The sequence below is a fragment of the Sorex fumeus genome, unplaced genomic scaffold (genome assembly GCF_029834395.1).
Source record: "Sorex fumeus unplaced genomic scaffold, SorFum_2.1 ptg000015l, whole genome shotgun sequence".
In the NCBI taxonomy this organism is placed as follows: domain Eukaryota; kingdom Metazoa; phylum Chordata; class Mammalia; order Eulipotyphla; family Soricidae; genus Sorex; species Sorex fumeus.
Window position 1 is genome coordinate 5,866,404 of NW_026606072.1, and position 20,735 is coordinate 5,887,138.

The 20,735-nt window shown below is 40.9% G+C and overlaps 1 protein-coding gene across 1 annotated transcript in view; it reads left to right on the top strand.

Annotated features, from left to right (window-relative positions):
* The window catches only part of EGFLAM (EGF like, fibronectin type III and laminin G domains), a 189,438-nt gene that overhangs the window by 51,592 nt on the left and 117,111 nt on the right, over positions 1-20,735 (top strand). The window contains exon 2 of the mRNA XM_056112223.1: positions 20,058-20,182. Within this exon, the coding sequence (XP_055968198.1) occupies positions 20,058-20,182 (125 nt within the window). The remainder of the gene's footprint in view (positions 1-20,057; positions 20,183-20,735) is intronic.

A 20,735-nucleotide genomic window follows, 5' to 3' on the forward strand; every position in this document is an offset into this window, starting at 1 on the left:
TCATGTGCTTTTAATGTTTTTCTATGTGTTTTTAAACTGTTTTAGTAATTCATTTGTTCAGACTTTGTCCATTTTCCCCTTATGAGTCATAAAATGTTTATTTTCTACTTTGTATGAGTTTTTTATTCACTAAATTTATCTTTTTTCCCTGTCTGAAAAGATTTGTCCCCAGGCTGTATTTTAAACTTTAGTTGTTGTTTTGACTGAAAGAAGTGTTTTTAATGTTTGTTTGTTGTTGTAGAATCTGCTTATTTAGTGTATGATTTCTTCTATTAATAAAAACTTAAAAATAAGAATAAATCTGCTGAGGTAGGGTCACATGGGGGAGCATCTTGTTTTATAACTTCACAAATATTAGTTTCTCAAGTTCTTAAATGCACCTAAAGTTAGTTAGGTTGGTATGAAGTATGAATTAAGACTAGAAATTGATTTTCTCTTCTAATTTGCTAACTGTCCTACTGCCATCTGTTGAATAATTCTTCCATTTCCCCATTGATCCATGGTGCCTTTCTTATCATAAATTATGTTTTTATATACCTTAGAGCTATCTGTACTGGTCTATTGATCTACATGTCCATTTTAATGTCAATATCATGTTTTAATTATAGTTGAAGAACATTTTAAGTCTGCTTTTTTTTCGAGAGAGTGCCCTGCAAAGAGAGAACAGTTACACGAATGTGAGGACATGGGAAATAGATATTTAGACATGCTTACTTGTTTGGTTTTCCTTTCCTATATTGGAACACTGAGCAGAGCTCATGGCCTGGTACTTGTTTGAAAGAGATAAGCAGGATGTGGTTGTGTCCCTAGAAGTCTTCACAGGCGTGAGCTGCCCTGACCGGGGCTGAGATGGGAACTACCTTGGCCGACCTCTGGGTTTTTTCCTATAAAGCCTCATTCCTCCATCAAGGGGCCGCATCTTTCTTGACAACTTGGCAGAATGCTCTTGTTCATCTCCAAGTATGACCTCTTGAATGGAGCAGGTGAGCTGTGGTCAGTATGAGTCCGTACTGGAAAGAAACTTAAAGAGGTTCTCCAGGATCCTGAGAGAAGCAACTCCATGGGTTTGGGTCACACAATAGGAACAATGTACAGAAAAGCTACAGAGAACCTGGGTGACATACTAGAGGACAATAAATAGATCCTCTGTGTTATAAACCACAGTCTTTCTGGGGTTATGCTAGAGGCGTGATTTAGCCTATCCCGACCGATTGCAAGAGACAAATTAAAATACTTAACAGTTGCTGTGACCTAAGCTTTGACTAGTCACCGTTGATGCCTGGACACTGGCCAGGAGCCCCTGGAGGTACGCACCGTGTGATTGTGTGATTGCTTCTTTATTCACGTCTTAGCAGCTTCTCTCTTCGAGGTGACTTTGCAAATCTCCAATCTCATTTATTGGAGATTGATTTTTCTTACATAGGTTTTTATGGCGATGCTTAGCAATTCCAGCCACTGTGGTACCCCTCTTTTTTATTGTCCAGTGCGATTTGCTCTGCTGAACATTAGACAGCTCTTCGTTTTATTGGTTTGTTGAGTTGATCTTTCCTCCTCATTGAGATCATAAGTCCTGATAGGCATGATGAGTCCTGCAGGCACTTCTATCCCTTCCTGACTATTGCGCTGTCTAGAACCTTCCTCCCATCATTCCAAAAGTGCAGATTCAGAGAAGTTTACATTTACAAAATGTATGTCTGAGATGCTTCTTTCATATCCTCTCTATTAAGCATCAGACTTTTTTTGCTCTCAGCTGAGCAGCGCTGCACAGATGCTCTGATATCAGAAGCCCTGGAGGTGAAGGAGGATCCAGTATCTCCCGCCCAGAAGGAGGCCTGGGAGCCGGATTGGCATCCTTGTTTCTAGAGTCCAGCTCACCTGACTTCCTAACTGCTACTCCTGAAGTTTGTGATTGGGGCAAGTCGTTTTATCTCTTCTCTTCTCATCTATCAACTAGGATTCTTACGAAGATTTTTATAAATACTTGGACCATGAATAGAATAAGCAGGATGTGCTGTTGATGTGGCTTTCCCAGTAACATCACTGTTTTCATGAACATCCCAATGACAGTTCTATCACAAGATCCTGGCAGTAGTTGCAAGCATCCACTTTTCGTTTAATTTAGGAGAGGGGGTTGGGCCAGAGCCAGCAGTGCTCAAAGGCTGTTCCTGCCCGTATGTTCACGTATGTTTACGAGTAACTCCTGACACTGCTCAGGGGACAATATACAGTGATGGAGGTGGCATGCAGCATGCAGCATGTTGGGCAGGTGCCTTAGTCCCTTTTCTATCTCTCCAGTCCTGCAAACACCCATTTTAGAATCCAGGACCCTGGGATCAAATCTTGGCCACTTTCAGAGTTGTTGATATCTAGAAAGATGAGTTCCAGGATGTTGGGTCCCTTGTGTGCAGTCAAGAGGTGAAGAGATGAGGAATCTGCGCTAGATAGCACCTGGTGCCTAACCTGGAGGACTGTCACTCACCAGAAGGAATTTTTTTTCCCTTTTTGTGTCCAATGGGCGTGGGGTGAGGTAAAGAGTGTGTAAAATGATGAAATGTGCTTGCTTCTGCTGAAAGTCAGGGGTCATTTCATTGTAGCCGTCATTAACAAATCTATAACACAAATTCAACCATACTGGTTTTAAAGCTTCCAGTATTTAAGGGTAGTGATTATTTTCTTCAACTATTTTGTATGGCATTCTAATGTCAATCCACATTTTAATTGCGCATCGACCTCTATTCCCGGAAGACAGGAAATTGGTAAGCCTTTGCTGATCATGCAGCGTATTGATTCGGAAGGTCCATGTTCCTTTCACTCCGTGGTTGCAGATCATGGGTCAAAATATGACAGAATGCTTCTTGCTACCGTCGAGAATATTGCCGACGCCAGATTGTGGGTTCTCCCACGGGAAGCGGGGAGGCTTCTTCCTAAGTCAGGTATAAACTAGATGCCAGATGTGCTGCCATATGGTGCTGGGGACAGTGCTGGCAGGAGGAAGCCGAGAGGGAAACCTGATCCTGAGACTAAAAGAAACTGCAAGTGGCTCCACCTACCGAGACTGCTCAGGTACTGCAAGGTGGGCAGTGGGGTGAGAGCCGCTTTCTGGCTTTTCAGAGCTGGAGAGAGTGCTGCAGGGGACAGCCTCAGCTGATGAAAGAAGTAGAAAGGTATGATGTAGGTATAAGTTTTTTAAAATTGGAGGCATCCACCGTTTTCCTTCAGTAGTGGCGTATTCGATATGCCAAGAACAGTAACAACAAGTCTCACAGTGTAGCACGTTACTGGTGCCGGTTCTAGCAAATCAATGAAAAATGGGAGGACAGTGCTACAGTGTTGCAGTTTTATTTGGGGATTAATTTTAGATTTATAGCAGAGCTGCGACAACAGAATGGCCTTTCCCTATGCATTTCACTCAGCTTTCTCTAATGTGAATAGCTTACATTGCTTTGGTGCATTCACCCATGGTAGTTGCACACCTTGGTGTAGTGCTAGTTGTTAAAGCATGATTTTGATTAACGTTTTAACTTTTTCTCCCTATTTTTTCATCCTTTATTTTCCTCCAGACCCCCTATATCTTCCTCCCTATTTTATTAGTCCCCCAAGACTAATTCAGGGTACCATATTGCATTTGATTGTCATGCTGCTGCGGTCTCGTCAATCTCAGTTTGACTTCGTGTTTCACACGAGTTCCTTGGCCTTGGTGACTACATTGGTCAATTGTGTTGTAGGGTTCTATCCAATTCGGGTCTGTGTAGTATTTTCTCAAGTCTAGTGCTGTATCTTTTACAAGGAAAAGCAAGAGTTCTCATCCCATCATGGTTTCTCACTGAGGATGATTACTTGGTGAAAGCAGTGACTTCCAGTTTCTCTCATGCAAAACTACCATCCTCCCTTTTAATTCTCTATTAATTAGACACAAATCCCAAAAATCCAGTCTATACTCAAAAGGAAGGCGGTTAAGTTCCATCTCCAGAGGGAAGAACATCAAAGAATTTATGGGCTCATGTTAAAATCCCCACAGTAATTAGTAAATATTTTGGGTGAGATACTTAGAGGCTATGCAAATAGTCTCTTTATCAAGCTTCCCCCACTAAAGTTTACTCCCACTCATGGATTTTGCCTGCAGCAACCATCACTGTGTTTTATTAATGAATTTCTCCTTTAAGGATCTTCACCAAAGAGGTTACTTGTCTAGCAGCGAGCCAGAGAATTATAGAGAGGCTCCCTTCAATGGGAACAGAGGTCATCTGAGAGAATGTTCTAGGAGGCTGGTGGTCAACATTATAACACTTAGCTTGCAAGGAATGCCCTGTGGTTATGCTTCTGGGAGATGGGATGGGAAGAATTAATAGCAGAGCAAATATTGCCTTAGCCCTTGTTCGACTCCCTTTCCATGTCTTCTAAGGAAAGACAGATTGCTGTCTCCCGCAATCTTTCTGAAAAACCTTCTCTCTGGCCCTGCAGACTGGGAATGACTGGCACCTGAGCCGGGCCTCAGTGGTTCTCTCAACAAGAGCAAATGACCTCTGGTCCCATCCAAGACTGTGGTTGAGTGGTGGTGGCAATTTTCTATGGTTCTCATGATTTGCTGCTGCTAGTGGTTCTTGCAGTGTCATGGGCACCTGGAGGAGCAAGTTTGTAGCTAACTTGCACTGGATGATAGCAGGCGGAGCAAAGGCCATGGCTGTCATACCAGAAGGGAGATATGGATTTATTTAGCTGATAATTTTTTTTCCCTTTATTTTATTTTATTTTTTTTAAAGTTGTAGATTTACAATTTTTTTCTTTGGTTTCAATCATACAATGATCAGATACCCATCCCTCCACCAGTGCCCATCTTCCACCACCATGGATAATATCCCTCCCACCCCCATCCCCCCATCCCCCCTGTCTCTGTGGCAGGGCAATCCCCTGTGTTCTCTCTCTCCTTTTGGGTGTTGTGGTCTGCAAAAGAGGCATTGAGTGGCAAACATGTTCAGTCCATAGTCTACTTTCAACATGCATCTCCCCTCCTGGGAGGATCCTCCAAACATCCTTTATTTGGTGCTCCCTTCTCTATCTGAACTGCCCTTTCCTCTAGGATACCCGGCTGGCCTCTAAGTTATGGAGTAATCCTCCTGGTGCTGATCTCAGCTATTCTTGGGTATTAATCTCATACTTTGTTACTTTATATCCCCCAGATGAATGCAATCTTTCTATGTCTATCCCTCTCTTTCTGACTCATTTCGCTTAGCATGATACTTTCCATATTGTACCACTTGTATGTAAATTTCATGACTTCATCTTTTCTAAGAGCTACATAGTACTCCATTGTGTAGATGTACCAAAGTTTCTTTAACCAGTCATCTGTTACTGGGCATTCAGGTTTCTTCCAGTTTCTGGCTATTGTAAAGAGTGCTTATTTAGCTGATAATTTACTCACGCTGGCAGCAAACATTTACAGAATGTCAGTTATGTATCAGAAGTGCTTGTGGGTGCCAAGGAAGAAAGGTAAATGCAAAATCCCCTCCCCTTGTGGAGCATCTATCTTCCTGGCGCCTTGGGCTGGTGAATAATGGAGCACTGTATCTGGAAGCTGAGAGTGAGGAGTTGAGGATGCTCCAGGTTTTGGACTATGAGGAACATGAGAAAAGAAGGGCAGAGGCTCCAAGTCTCCAGAGACTCATGCAGACATGAGTTTTCACCTGGGCCATTTGGAACTTGGAGTGTCCGTATTCCATCAAGCCTGCATTGCCCATCAGTCTTCAGAGCTCCCTTGCAAAGATGAGTGCAAGAGCTGTGTGGGGACACTGTGGAAATGTATGGGCCCCTCTGTAAGCAGCAGACTCCAGCAGGGGCAGGTGCACATCAGGATCACCTGGGAGCCGCTTCTCTGCACACAATGTCCCTGATTTAGTCATTTGGAAAGTGTAAGATTCCTCCTGGGGCATCCTCCCCAAACCCCTGCCATGGAGATGCTCTGAGGCAGTGTGATAGACGTAGAAACAACAAAAAGCATAGTGAGCCACTGACCCTGTCACAGAGGAGGACCCAGACTCGAGGAGAAATCTACTACAGCTTTGGGAAATGTGGAAGGCCGTGCCGGAGGGGAGAAAGCATCTGGTTAAAGTCTCAGTAAATCAAGGTCTTGGTGTCAGCTCTTTACTTGCTGCAGTGACTTCCCATGCCTAGCTTTGACTTTTTCTTTTTTCATCATTAAGTCAGAGGTGAGACCAAGCCAGTGATTCTCAGTCTGTGGTTTAGGGATCAGCATCTCAGCATCTCGTGAGAGTTTGCCAGCAGTGCAAGTTCTGGGACCCTACCCCTCACCCACTAAGTCAGAAATGCCAGATAGGGGGGCAATCTTATTATGACATTCCCAGGGTTTTGAGTGCTACCAAAGTATGAGAACCACAAGCTGAGATGATATTGAAACCACCCTCTACCTCAAAAAGCATCCAGGTGTTCTTTGCCAAATACTTTTGTCACATTTTATAGTCTGCTTCACTGTCCTCCTCAAGTAGTTAAACCATCTTCACATTTAAGCATTACTAATAATAGGTCATGGTAACAATTGTCACAGTGGAGACATTACTGGGCCCACTTGAGCAAATCGATGAACAACGTGAAGACAGTGACAGTGACAGGTTAAATGATTTCAGTGGTTTCTGCTTGGTGCAGGAGTATGTGGATTTTGTGTCCACGCATGTGTATTTATTTGTGTGTGTGCATGAGTACACACACACACAAATAAATACACATGTGTAGTGATGGGAGGATATGTAGGAGCAATTACAGACCGCCTGGTTGCTTTGCTGGTGATGTGATAAGAAATGAGCTAGACTGAGTGAAAGTCAAGATCACCCGAGGATATACTCCTGCACACTATGCACATAAAATCTGCTTTTGGTTTCCAGGTGGGGGTGGTGGTGGCTGGAGAGATAGTACAGTAAGGCATTTTTCTTGCATGTGGCTGATCTGGTTTCAATCCCTGGCATCCTTTATGGTCTGCATTGGCAGGAGCAATTACTGAATGCAGAGCCACTGCTATTTTTTTGAGTGGGGGGTTGGTCATTACCTCCTGGAACATATCAAGTTTTCGAGGTGCAATTGGATGTAGGAGCTGGGTAGTTGTCACTTAGTGAAAGTGGCAGTAGTTTGCCTTTACTGTATGACCAATATCTCTCCATGCTCAGTGTTTGGGTTCCCTTGGGCTTGCTAACCACTGCTCCACAGGAACCACTGCTAGACACTCTCGGCCTAGAGTTCACTCCAGCAGAGTCACCGGTTGGGCCGGAGGGAGTCCTCTGGGAGATTCTCTCACAGTCACACCCAGCTTATGGAGGAGCACGGAAAACTCTTAATTCTAGTGTCAAGAACTGAATTTAAGACAGAAATACTATACCATAGCATGCCAGACCATGCCATGCCATGCCATGCCATACCATGCTTTGCCATGCCATACCATGCCATGCCTACAATACCATACCATACCATGCATTGTGGTGTCACTGATGAACAGTCAGCTAATGAACTATTAAAGAGGACATTTTCTCTGATAAATCTATTTTCATGATGACCGGGAAGACTGGGTTCCAATTCAAATTTCTCAGGCTCCATATATTTGGAGGAGGCATCAGAGACAGAGATGGCCCAGGACCTGGTCAGTTAGACAAACCTTTCCCTTACTCTTCCCTGTAAGGCAGCCTGAGCTTACCTGTGGGCACTTCAACCCATAGTCCTAGTCCTTGTCACTGCCTGTCTTGGAACCCAGTGACACATGGCTGCTCCTTCCGCCTGAGGGTGTACACACCAGTGTATATGTACCCTGAGAATGATAGGTCAAAGAAGAGATAAGGATCACGAAAGCACAGGAAATAGATTCCAGGTTATCTGGGAAAGGAACCCCAGGTTATCTGGTCAGTTAGACAAACCTTTCCCTTACTCTTCCCTGTAAGGCAGCCTGAGCTTACCTGTGGGCACTTCAACCCATAGTCCTAGTCCTTGTCACTGCCTGTCTTGGAACCCAGTGACACATGGCTGCTCCTTCCACCTGAGGGTGTACACACCAGTGTACGTGTACCCTGAGAATGATAGGTCAAAGAAGAGATAAGGATCACCAAAGCACAGGAAATAGATTCCAGGTTATCTGGGAAAGGAACCCCAAGTTCCAGGCACCCAGAAGTTGTTCCACATGGGAAAGGGTGCTGGGCACTCAGTGAGCTTGTCCTCTTGGACACGAACACCCCACTTCAGCCATCACAAGTGCTTGGCCAGAGTAAGATTCAGTGTGGGTCTTCAAACAGGGGCCTCGTTTGCCTGGCCTTAAAGAAGAAAGCTCAAGAAATGCTCTAAGACATTCTCTCTCACCTTTATAATACCTCAGATTTAGGCTTATTACTAAAAGCATTAGAAGTAGGAAAGACATTTGGAGACGTAAGGTAGCCCTTTGGTTAGCAAATGAGCAAACGGAGATCTCTGGAAGAATTGCTTACACTCACCGAGGCAATGCTGCTCTATATTCTGTGCAGGAGCAGTTCACGTTCTGGATTATATAGTGGAATGGAGGCTTCTGTTCTGGCATTGCGCTCTGAAACAGTAGATTATGTTCAGGGAAATAACTCTGACATGGCAGGTTGCTCTTGAGGTGACTCTCTTAAGTGAAAGGTTATATTCTGGAACTGTGTTCTCAGTGGATTCAGTACATTCAAGAATTTCATGAACTGGAGACTGGAGCAATAGTACAGCAGGTAGGGAGCTTGACTTTCATGCAGCTGACCCTGGCTTGATCCTTGGTACCACCCGAGCACCCCAGGAGTAATTTCTAAGCACAGAACTAGGAGTAACCCCTGAGCGTCTCCTGGTGTGGCCCCCAAACCAAAAAAATTTGCACAAAATGTTGGATTTTAAGGGAATCCTAGTTGTGATGTGAGACAGAACTACCCCATAAAGAGAATCTGTCGAGGTTCTGCTGCCGCTGAGAATTTGTTGATTCCCCAGGTAATTAGAAAATATTCTGCATCTTAAACCTCCACCTTTACTGCTGCCTTAAAGGCCTCTCTTGGAAGTGACCGATAGCAGATTTGTGATTACATATTCATAGTATTGCTTTAGTACTATTAGTTGAAGTAAGCTTCAAAAAGATGGAAATAAGGTTTCTCCTCTTCAGAATTTCCTGATTATTTTTAGTTAGTCTGGGCACTTTCCATTGCATCAGTGAATATAACTTGGTTCATTTAATGAAAATCAAATAACTGAAAAGCTAGCAATGTATTTCTGTCACAGATGATATTTTTGTTTGCATTTGGAAGTGTTTTTATGAATTGAATTACTAGACTAATTGAATCAGATGAATTTTGCTCAGGAAGTTAAAGTATTTTATGAAATAAAATTACCATAAGAAATTGACCTAATTATTCAGAAGTTTCTAATATAAAACCCTAATACAGTTTTGAAAGCCCTCCAAAGAAGGAAGCCCAAGAAAACAGCTCTCTCCTGGCAAAGATACTCATATATATAATATATATATTTTCTCAAAGATAGCTCTTAACGTAAAAGAACACAACTTAGAGATATATTGTCTTTGCATTTTATTAGCTTTTAAAGGCTGCACATTCTCAAAAACAGTTTTCTACTGTATAATCTTTTCTGTGATTGTGATCACTGTGGATTAAATGTGAGTACTGATTTAGTATTTAACTACTTAAGTTTTGTTCAATCCACATGTCAATGGCATATGACTTTGATTTTTTTGTATTAAGGAAGTATAAAACATATAAGTACTCCTATGTTTTCACATCATAATAATACAGTCTCAATGTTAAGACTTAATTAAAAGATCTTCATGTTACAACCATTATCACATTTTTAGCTTTGATACGTGTTTTTTAGTTTTTCACCTGAAGTGGGGGTGCATCCCAAGTGAAGTTCAGAACCCCTTCCAGAGATTCTCAAGCAAATCTGGGAACTGTGTAATGCTGGGGATTGAACTGGAGTTGACTGCATGCAAAGCCTGTGACTTAATAACTGTGGTCTCTTTTTGGCTCCTGTGAGTATGTTTGGAGAGTGTAACTGAGTCTGGACTTGTCCTATTCAAGGAATTGACTTTTTTATGGTGATTCAGAGAGAGTAGATGTGTAGGATATAGGCGATCTAAGTTCTTGGTCTCACTCACTCTTATCTTTGATTGCAATCATTGGAAGATATTTAGAGAATTGCTGTGATGTGCTCATTCTAGTTAGGACCAGATCCCCAATCCCTCCTGTCTCTGAAATTGATACCAGATCTTGTGTCAACACTTGTTTGCTAGTTTTTGTAGCCTTTCCAGGTCCACTAGCCTTCATTGGCTGGAATCTATCTCCAGCCTGAGGATGGTGCTAAGAGGTGACTTACTCCTGCCTTTAGTTTGCCCCCAATAACTGCACAATCTCTGTATAAACAATGTGCTAACTCTGCAAAATACTGCTTCAGATGTCCTCCAGCTGGAGAACTGCCCTCATCTCAAGGACATTGCAAACAAATACACAAAAAAGAAAAATGCTATACTTGCAAAACAAATGCAGTTTAATCAAGGCATTTGTCTTCTCCAACCTTGTGGCATTCATTTACCCCACCTACACATAGATTTTAGAGACCCCAGTCTGAAGGCCCATAATATTAATGCAGTATTTAACTGCTTTATGGGAAAACAAAATTCCATTTTTTTTTGCTAACACAGACTCCAGAGGAGCTGCAGACTGTGAAAAGAGGGGTGAAGTTTGAAGAAACAGGATCCATTAGGATCCAGATAGGTCAAAGTGTAACATTTGGTCATGCTGCTCCAAACACTGGGTTTCCTTCTTAGAGGAAAATAGATGTTAGTCTGGTTCTGAGGCTGACTTCCAGAAGGTTCTTGATAGGGATGCCATTTACCAGAATACAGAAGGGTTCAGATTGATGAGCTGAGTTTTGACAGGTTGAACTTGACAGGGTTGAACATTTCAGTCCACTTGGCAGTGGGATGTATAGGCCTGCCCCTCTGGGAAGGGGATTGGTCTGGAGAAACAGACTGGGACTCACCAACTATGTGGTAGTGACTGAAAAGACAGTGGTACCCAAGATGAGAGTGTAGTGGGTGCTGAGAAGAGGAGGTGGTGCAGGGTCACCACGAACACTAATTTCTCCTTCTTTACCGTCCCTGCTTTCTTCTGAGATTTTGCAACCACAGTGGACCTTGGTTTCTTTGTCCACAAAGAATAACTTCCTCCTCTGTCCCAGATTTACATGGTGGATTGAATAAGCTTATTTATTGCTGGCCCCTTCAGAATTTTGAGGACATGCTTGTCAATGGATGCAAGAGCTTTGCCCAGCAGGATAAAAGAAAATAAGTCGAAGATGGCAGCAGTAAGAATTTAGAAACTGCCACCCACAGGGACAAGGGGCAATGGATTTAGAAACAACTGGTAGATGATTCTGAGGCGGGCAGTGAGAGGAAGTTTAGGCACTGGCTAATATTTGAATAGTGCTCTAAAATTTACAAAGGCTTTTGCCAGCTTCTCTTGATTTTCTCATATCTTCTTCAAAGAAGTAAATGTGCAAAAGGAAAGGATACTGTTCTGTTATAGAGATAAACAACAATTCATGCATTTTTTTTTTTGCTGATGAACAGAATGCTTTGGTAAAAATAAAAATATGTGCAGATAAAACAAAAGCACACACGTCTGGGGATAAAACACAGTGTTACCAAATGTACGTTATCTCTGATGAAGAGGAAAGAGAAATAATGGAATTTTAGCTGTGTTTTATCTCTTTATCTTCTCCCCCTCCCCCATCAGTTCATTGATTGGAAAATATGTCCAGAGGCTGGAGAGATAGTACAATGAGCAAGATGCTTACTTTGCATGCAGCTGACCTGGGTTCCATTTCCTGGGTTCCATGTTTTGTTTGATCTCAGAGCACAGAGCCAGGAATAATACCTGAATACCACAAGATGTGATTCAAATAATTCCAGGTTTTTAGGATATAATAGGCATAGGACACTGTGAAAGTTTCCGCTATATAGTATGATGGGTTGATAGATGCGTATATTGGAAATGATCCCTGCAATATTAGCACATCCATCATCTCAGTTTCCTTATGTATGTGTTGAGAACTTTAAATATCTCTGCACAGCTTTCAGATATATAATACCATATAGATCTCCTTGTCTTAAAACTAAAGTTTCTAACCCTAACCAGCATCCACTCAAACCCTCTCCCTCCAAAGTCACCAATCTATGAGTTTGGCTTTTTTGAGTTTTCACTTTTAAGTGAGCTCACACATTTGTTTTCTTTGTAAACGAAATTTTATGAAAAACTTAACTTAGCATAATGCCCTCAAAGATATCATTCTGTTGAAAATGGTTAAGATTTCCTTCCTTTTTTAATGGTTGAGTGATATTTAATATTACCTATATATATGATGTACATATGGGTATGTATGTATGATATATACATATATGTGGTATAAACATGAAATATATGTTTTTACATACATGTGGGTGTATATTTACACACCACATATTCTTTATTCGCTTATCTGTCACCACAGGGTGAAGATACCTCTTGAAGATAGAAATTCAATTTTTGTTGGATTTATACCCAGAAGTGGGGACCATATAGTAGTTCTACCTTTAATTTTTTGAGGAACTTCCATACTGTTTTCCATAATGTCTGCATCACCAACAGTATCTCTGTCACTTTAGCACTGTCCTCCCATTGTTTATCGATTTGCTTGAGCGGGCACCAGTGACGTCTACATTGTGAGACTTCTTGTTACTGTTTTTGGCATATCGAATACATCACGGGGAGCTGCCGGGCTTTGCCATGTGGCGAGATACTCTCCGTAGCTTGCCGGGTTCTCCGAGAGGGGCAGAGAAATCGAACCCAGGTTGACTGCGTGCAAAGCAAATGCCCTACCCACTGCATTATCTCTCCAGCCCAAAATAATATCTATTATTATTTTTCCCATCCCGGAAAGAATTATTTCTTTTTGTCCTTTTGAGAGCAGCCATTCTTACCGGTGTGAGATGCTACTTACTGTGGTTTTGACTTGCATCTGCCTGATTAGTCACATTGAATGACTTTTCATGTACGTGTTAGCCATTTGGATGTTTTGTTTGCAAGAGTCTATACAAGTCCTTAGCTCACTTTTTACTTTGCTTCTGTGATGCTTGGGGGCAACTCACAGTTCAGCACTCAGGGGTCCCTCTCAGTAGAGCTTGGGGACCATGTGATGTTGGAAATCAAACCCAAGGATCCAGCATGCAAAGAACACATTTCAGGCCTTTGAGCCATCTTCCTAGACCTGCCCATTTTCTTTTTTTTGGCTTTTTGGGTCACACCCAGCAATGCTCAGGAGTTAGTCCTGGCTCTGCACTCAGGAATTATTCCTGGCAGTGCTTGGGGGACGATATGGGACGCCAGAGATTGAACCCCTATTGACTGCGTGCAAGGCAAATGCCCTACCCGCTGTACTATCATTCCGACCCAAACCTGCACATTTTTAATCAGATTGTTATTGATTTTTTTCTATAGAGTCATGTAATTTTCTTGAACATTTGGTATGAGAGATATAGCTTATGAGATATATAGCTAGAAAATATTTCTCCCATTTTATTTTTCAATGTAGTCTAAAATATAATAACAATAACAACAATAATAATTGTGGGGTGCAATAGAGGTAGTACAACGGTAAGGTACTTGCTTTGCATCTTGCCACAGTTTTAGAAGCTAGGCTCTTACAGGGCCAATACTCTCCCTCCAATAGAGCACTGGTGATGTTTTTACCTGATAATTTCACGTGTCATTGTTTATGGCAGAAATAGCTTCCTTCAAGGACTCCTTCACTTTACCGTGTTGGTTGGCTTATTTTATGTAGCTACCTAACCTTTGGTTGTTGAAAGCTAATGGATGGGATTAATTCATTGAGAATTAATTTTATCTTACCATTACATGGAGTGAGACAGATTACAAGCATGATACTACTTAGCCTCTGCTTAATTGATTTGTCCAGACTTCATGAAGTATTATTTCATGGGTTTGCTTTAGTTAGAAAGGAACTCAGTCATTACCACACCCAGGCAATTTTGGTCTTTGGAAATAAAAATACTTTTCAAATTAGTTTTTAAAACTAACATATACACTATAATAGCATTCTTCAACATTGATAAATAGAAGGAAATGGAAAAACATCCTACATCTTGGCAATATTAATGTAACGACTAATCTTTTTCTCATTTTCAAGTTACTTTTCAAGTGCATTTCTCATCAGACTAATAATAGTATTGAAGATGAATGGGCATACATTTCATTCAACACATCATATTGTTGCTACAATTGTGTATTATAATCCTCATTTTTAAAAAAACTTATATTTTAAAATAAATTTAAATGTATTGAGAATTGCAAAAGCTGCAAATAGAGAAAACTTAACCAGCTTTTAGCCATTCTTATGAGCACATCTTACATAACCATGAACCATTTGTCAAATACAAAAAAATCAACCTGTGTAATTTTATCAGTTAAGCCATTGACTTTCATTGGGTTCCATTGGTTTTTCCATTCATGGGCTTTTTCTGTTCCGGATTCAAATCACAGTGTATTCATTCAAATCTTATTTTCAGACTTTGCACAGTGGTGCATAAAGGTTGTGCACCCTAATTGAGGATTGACATATTTCTAAATATTTAGATAGTTTCTTGTTTTTCTGCATCATAAGTGAGTCCATGAGGTACATCTTTATTATAGTAGACTTCTTTTAAGATTCTTTCAACAGATTGGAGTCACACTTCTGAGAGCATGAGAGAAGAATGTCTGTATTTGTGACTTTGGCCATTGCCAAATTGTGTTTCAAATGCCTACACTCATTTAAATGCCATAAGTGATTTCTTGAGAGTAGCATTTTTCTGAAATTTTTTCAGCTTTGGTTACCATCACTTACTTATTCTGGTAACTTAATAGATGAAAATTACATCTCAGTTTTTAAAAATTTTATTTATATGATAACTAGAGAATTTGAATATTTAACCATGTGAATACTACCTATATTTCATCTTTTGGGAGTCACCTCTTTGTGATTTTTTTAAGGCCTGGATTTTTTCATCAATGTCTATAATATAATAAAAATATCCCATGGCCTATCATTCTGTTGTGGTTATTTATCCATTAATTTGTTCTTTCAATGTTTCTTTAATCATTTTTAAAGCACTGTAGCACTGTCCTCCCGTTGTTCATTGATTTGCTCCAGCGGGCCCAGTAACATCTCCATTGTGAGACTTGCTGTTACTGTGTTTGGCATATTGAAAACATCACGGGGAGTTTGCCAGGCTTTGTCGTGCAGGCAAGATACCCTCAGTAACTTGCTGGGCTCTTCGAGAGGGGGCCATCATCATGAAAATTTATGTACTATTCATTACTTATTATTTAATTTTACTATCTCTTTTAAGCTTGAAAGGTTTCTCTTTTTTTTAAAAAAAAACTGATTTTATTGTATTTATTTATTTGGTTTTGGGACCACACCCAATTGTGCTTAAGGCTTCTTTCTTTTTTTTTCTCACTTTTTTACAATTTTTAAACAATTTTTATTAAGTGAAACACCATGAGGTACAGTTGTAGACTTACAAACTTTTGTGCTTGGATTTCAATTATACAATGATCAAATACTCATCCCTCCACCAGTGCCCATTTTCCACCACCACGGGTCCCAATATCCCTCCCACTCCCCATCCCCCCATCCCACCCTGCCTCTGTGGCAGGGCATTCCCTTTTGTTCTCTCTCTCCTTTTGGGTGTTGTGGTTTGCAAAAGAAGCATTGAGTGGCAATCATGTTTGGTCTATAGTCTACTTTCAGCATTCTTCTCCCATCCTGGGAGGATCCTCCCAACACCCTTTATTTGGTACTCCCTTCTCTATCTGAGCTCCCTTTTCCCCTAGCATGTGTGGCTGGCCTCCAAGCCATGGAATAAACCTCCTGGTACTAATCTTGGCCACTCTTGGGTGTTAGTCTCCTATTTTGTTACTTTATGTTCCCCAGATGAATGCAATCTTTCTCTGTCTATCCCTCTCTGACTCATTTCGCTTAGCATAATACTTTCCATGTAGTACCACTTGTATGTAAATTTCATGACTTCAAATGCTTATTTCTGGCTCTGTGCTTGGGGATCACTTCCGGCGGGGCTCTGGGAATCATATAGGTTGCAGGGGATTGAATCGGGTTGAGACATGCAAGGCAAGCACCCTACCTGTTGTAGTATATCTCCAGCCTACTGATTTTAAAATTTTATTCTTTTCTATAAAAATGCAACTTGATATTCAGTCTTTACCTATTGGGTTGATTGGAACCTGCTAATTTCATGTAACATTTTTGTTATGACAAAAACAGCTTCCTTCAAGGACTTCTTTACTTTTTTTTTGAGGCTAAAAACCAAGTTCAGCTCAACAGCTGCAGTTGACTGTGCCTTCCTCAGAAACAGTAGGCAACATACTTGGTTTTTGTTTTATTGGTTACCATGTCCAGAGATGCTCAAGCGTTATTCCTGACTCTATACTCAGACATTACACCTGGCAGTGCTTGGGGAACCATATGAGATGCTCCCGATTGAACCCTGGTCGGTAGCATGCAAAGCAAGCACCCTAGCCGCTGTACTATCACTGTGTCCCCACTAGGTACCATATTTGTGTTCCAGATTAGTGATTGGCACAACTTCCTCAAAGCTGTCCTACTCCCTCTCCTTTACCACTTATCCACACCCGTTCATCCATCACAGTGCTCTAGAGCACACCAGCACCTGTCTGCTCACACACCAGAAGTTAGAATCTCTGCATTTAGACCAGTGGTTTCCCATCTTTCTACAAGTGTGGGCTAGAACCTGTCTTCAGACAGGAGTTTGGAGACCACTTCTACAAAGTTTCTTTAGCATGATAGATATTATCTGATATCCCTATTCTTTCCTGAATATATTCTGCATCCTCAGTTTAGGACATTCCCTTATTCAGCTTGGGACACACTCCCCCACTCCCAGGTTCTCTCTCTCTCTCTCTCTCTCTCTCTCTCTCTCTCTCTCTCTCTCTCTCCCTCTCTCTCTCTCTCCCCCCCCCTCTCTGTCACACACACACATGCACACACACATCTTTTGCTTATTCCTACTAATCTGTCATGTAAAGACAAGTATATCGTATCCTTGCTATGTGCCATCAAGTGCCTGACACATTTTTATGTACTCCTAACACCTAGTCACAATGTCTTCCTAACTTGCTTATGATTCTAGTTTCTCTTTTTCATATGTATATATATATATGTATATAAAATATCAGCACATATTTGCTGGGTGTTGTGTGTGAAAATAGAATAAATGAATGAACATTTCCAAAAAAATGTTTTCTGTGTTTCTCAGGAGGGCTTAATAAGAATATTTCCCTAGAGAACAGAGAAGTTAAAGGATAGCATATGGATGCTTTTTTTTTTTATTATATCAAGATGTCATGAATAGTGTATACTGACTTGTTTAATATTTATTTCACCCTCTCTCTAGGAATTAATACTGTCACGCAAAGGTTGGAAAATTAAAATGACATTTTCCTTGCTGCCTTACCGACAGTATTCTGGACATAAATTAGATACCACCAATTAGATACAATCTTGAGAAATAAGGAAGGTAGAGATTGGATAGAAGCTATTTTCCTCATATTTTTTCCTCACCAATGCAAGGTCATCAAAACATGAGGATTCCTTATGCCAGGGCTTATTAAAAATTTTGGGGGTGACTGGAGGTAGCTGTGGTAGTAGTAAGGACAAAATAACCTCTTGATTAAACATTAAGACTGGCAAGTTCTGTGTAATAATGCAATGGACCCAATCATAAAATTATATATAGAAAATATATAACTAGTTGATAAAGTGCTTTAATATAGTAAGATTTCTTTTAAATCAATAAGAAAAAAATTAACTCAATTAAAAATGTATAAAACACAAGAATAGAGTTAAAAAATAGTTCAAATAATATTAAATATTTAACATTTTCCGCATCACACTGGCAAAGGATTTTTAAGTGGTAACACTCAGTTCTAGTGAAGATATGCTACTTGTATTAGGTGTTTTTAAACAACTCTATAGACTTCTAAATTAATTCATTTTCTGCATCTACATGCAGATGCATTTTATGCATCTAGATTTAATTATGTTTGTAAACAATCCTTAAAATTCTCATCTGCTGTGTCAATGACTTTTAGTTTTGTTTTAAATAGAGAAATTCTACTTCGACAACGAGTTTATCCAAATGAAGTCATTGAGTGTACTTAAATACTTAAAGATTTAAAGATTCTTTCCTGCTTTTGGAGAGCAGGAAGTCCGCGAGTAGCTGTTAAAAGTAAAAAAGCCTATACCTATAATTAAAATTGAGAAGCAGCCTAGAATAATTTGCACATGCACACAAAATTGGCACATAGATGGATGTTGGTTTTATCACGATTTTTAAGAGTGAGCTTTTCAGAATAATAATAGTGAATGCATGAGCAGGCTCCACGTAACTGAGGATATGACCATCCAACTTCCTGCTGCTCTTTTCCTAGAAACCTGCCCTTTTCTAGGGAAACTTCCATTCTGTGGGTAGATTTAGAAAAGAACAATGCCCAGGACTCCCTTCACCTATCAATTTCCAGTTTGGAAGCTGGAGAAAAAAACTGATCTCTTCTTCTAGTACTGATTGAGTCAAGATGAAAGTTTTGGTCCATCCCTGGGACTTCAAGTCTCAAGCTGAGGTACAGTAACAGTAGCTCGGACCACAATTCCACGCAGTGGCAGTGGTAGATGTGTGCAGGGCACCAGCAGCTGCTTGCTGGCCTCACAGTTCCTTGCGCCTGAGAGCTGCACATCCGGCTACTTGGCTCACCAGAAAGGCCTTGTGGGCTGTTAGAAACAATGGAGGAAGAATCCAACATCAGTTAGTAACTAAACATTGTAGATCTCTGTGCTTTCCAGAGAGAGACCCTCATTGATATGCTGGTGAATTATATCAGTTGTTAAAAAGAAAGATCACCAGGTCTGTTAGTAAGGGGAAAATCTAATTGCAGAATATCCATTTACTTGAGGAATGTTTATTGAGCACTTCTATTTTCTCATCTCTGTGTTCAGTACAGGACAGACTTGCTCTGCCTCCGTGGAGCATTACATAAAATTCCTAAATGTTGAAAATAAATTGTATCTAGCTATAGCAGAAGGAGAAATACTGTAAATTATTCACATGCAGCATATGGAAAAGTTAGCAACTATTATCAGTGATTCTGATAGGTATCTTATAAAGGATCACTTTATTGAAAAAAAGAAGCACTTAATGTTGACAGGACTAATTCTGAATGGTGGAGTTATTTTTTTCTGTTATTTTATAAATTTTGCAATATGATAATTTTATAACAAAATTTATTTAAAGTAAAATATTTGAAATTTCCTAACCTCACTTTACATTTAACTAATATTTGAAAAACTCTGTAATAAGGATTTTCTAACCTTATAAATACTTCTGAACAACAGATCTATAAAACATATCAATGTAGACTGGGAGATAGCGAAGGAGTTAGAACACATTGATTCCCGGCACTCCATCGTCTTCTGAACATCGTGGGGAACAATCCTGAGGGCACCTCACCGTGCTGAGGCTAATCCCCAGCACAGCACAGTCTGAGTAGCCTCATCTAATCTAGTTCTTGCATTGAACTACAGGTCCAGTTGGCCTAGAATCACTGGTGAGACCCTGGCCCCTCCTGACCACAATTTGGGATCCACCCTCATCCCCTAAAAACAAAACCCTCACAGATGTCCATGCTACAGAATTGAAATAAAAGTCATCATTCTGCTTTAATGCATCTCAAGCTCTGAGTCAAATCATAAGAGTTTAGTGTGGACACCCCCTGGGGGTACAGGAAGTTACAGAATGTGGGGGTCAGTAATGGGGTTGGGGGAGAGCAGAGCCCATCTGAGAAGTCATCTGGTGGGTGGGCAGTCTGCAAGTCCTCACTAGAGATGCTCTGTCCAGGATTCACAAAACCTCTAACTGCATTTCTTGTTTGTAGAAGACTTCCTGGGACACGTGCTAGATCCTCCACCTGCTGTCAGGCTAGAGGCAGAGAACTGCACAGCTTTCAGAATCCAGTGGGGCGTGCCGGAACATCCCAGGCACATCATCGTAGCATTCAAGGTGTGTATCTGGCACAGGGTGGACTGGGGGTGGGAGTCCTGGGTATCTCTGTGATGCGTGTATGGCCTACTCATACTGATTCATCCTAACCATGCCTCTTTCTCTCAGTTCTCCCCCTACTTCATAATGGCTCCATTCCCCTTTTGTAGGAACCAAAGGGCCTAGAACTCTTTTCAGGGTGTTTCTAAGTACTCTAACAGGCGATTATGATCTAATTCCCCCTTCCTCTAGGATATAAACTAAACTAAGTAAAAGCCATGACATTCAGTTGCCTGGAGTCACTGTGGAGAGTGACAGAATCATGGGGAATAAGAGCGGGTCACTGGGGAATGTTGTTCGCAAGTCAGAACAATGTAATATCTGAGTGAAAGCAGAGGGATGGCCAGGCAGAGCAGAGGAGGACACAAATAAGGCAGCTTACTTCTTCAGCATCACAAATTAGACAGATTTCTTCCTTCCTTCCTTCCTTCCTTCCTTCCTTCCTTCCTTCCTTCCTTCCTTCCTCTCTCTCTCTCTCTCTTTCTTTCTTTCTTTCTTTCTTTCTTTCTTTCTT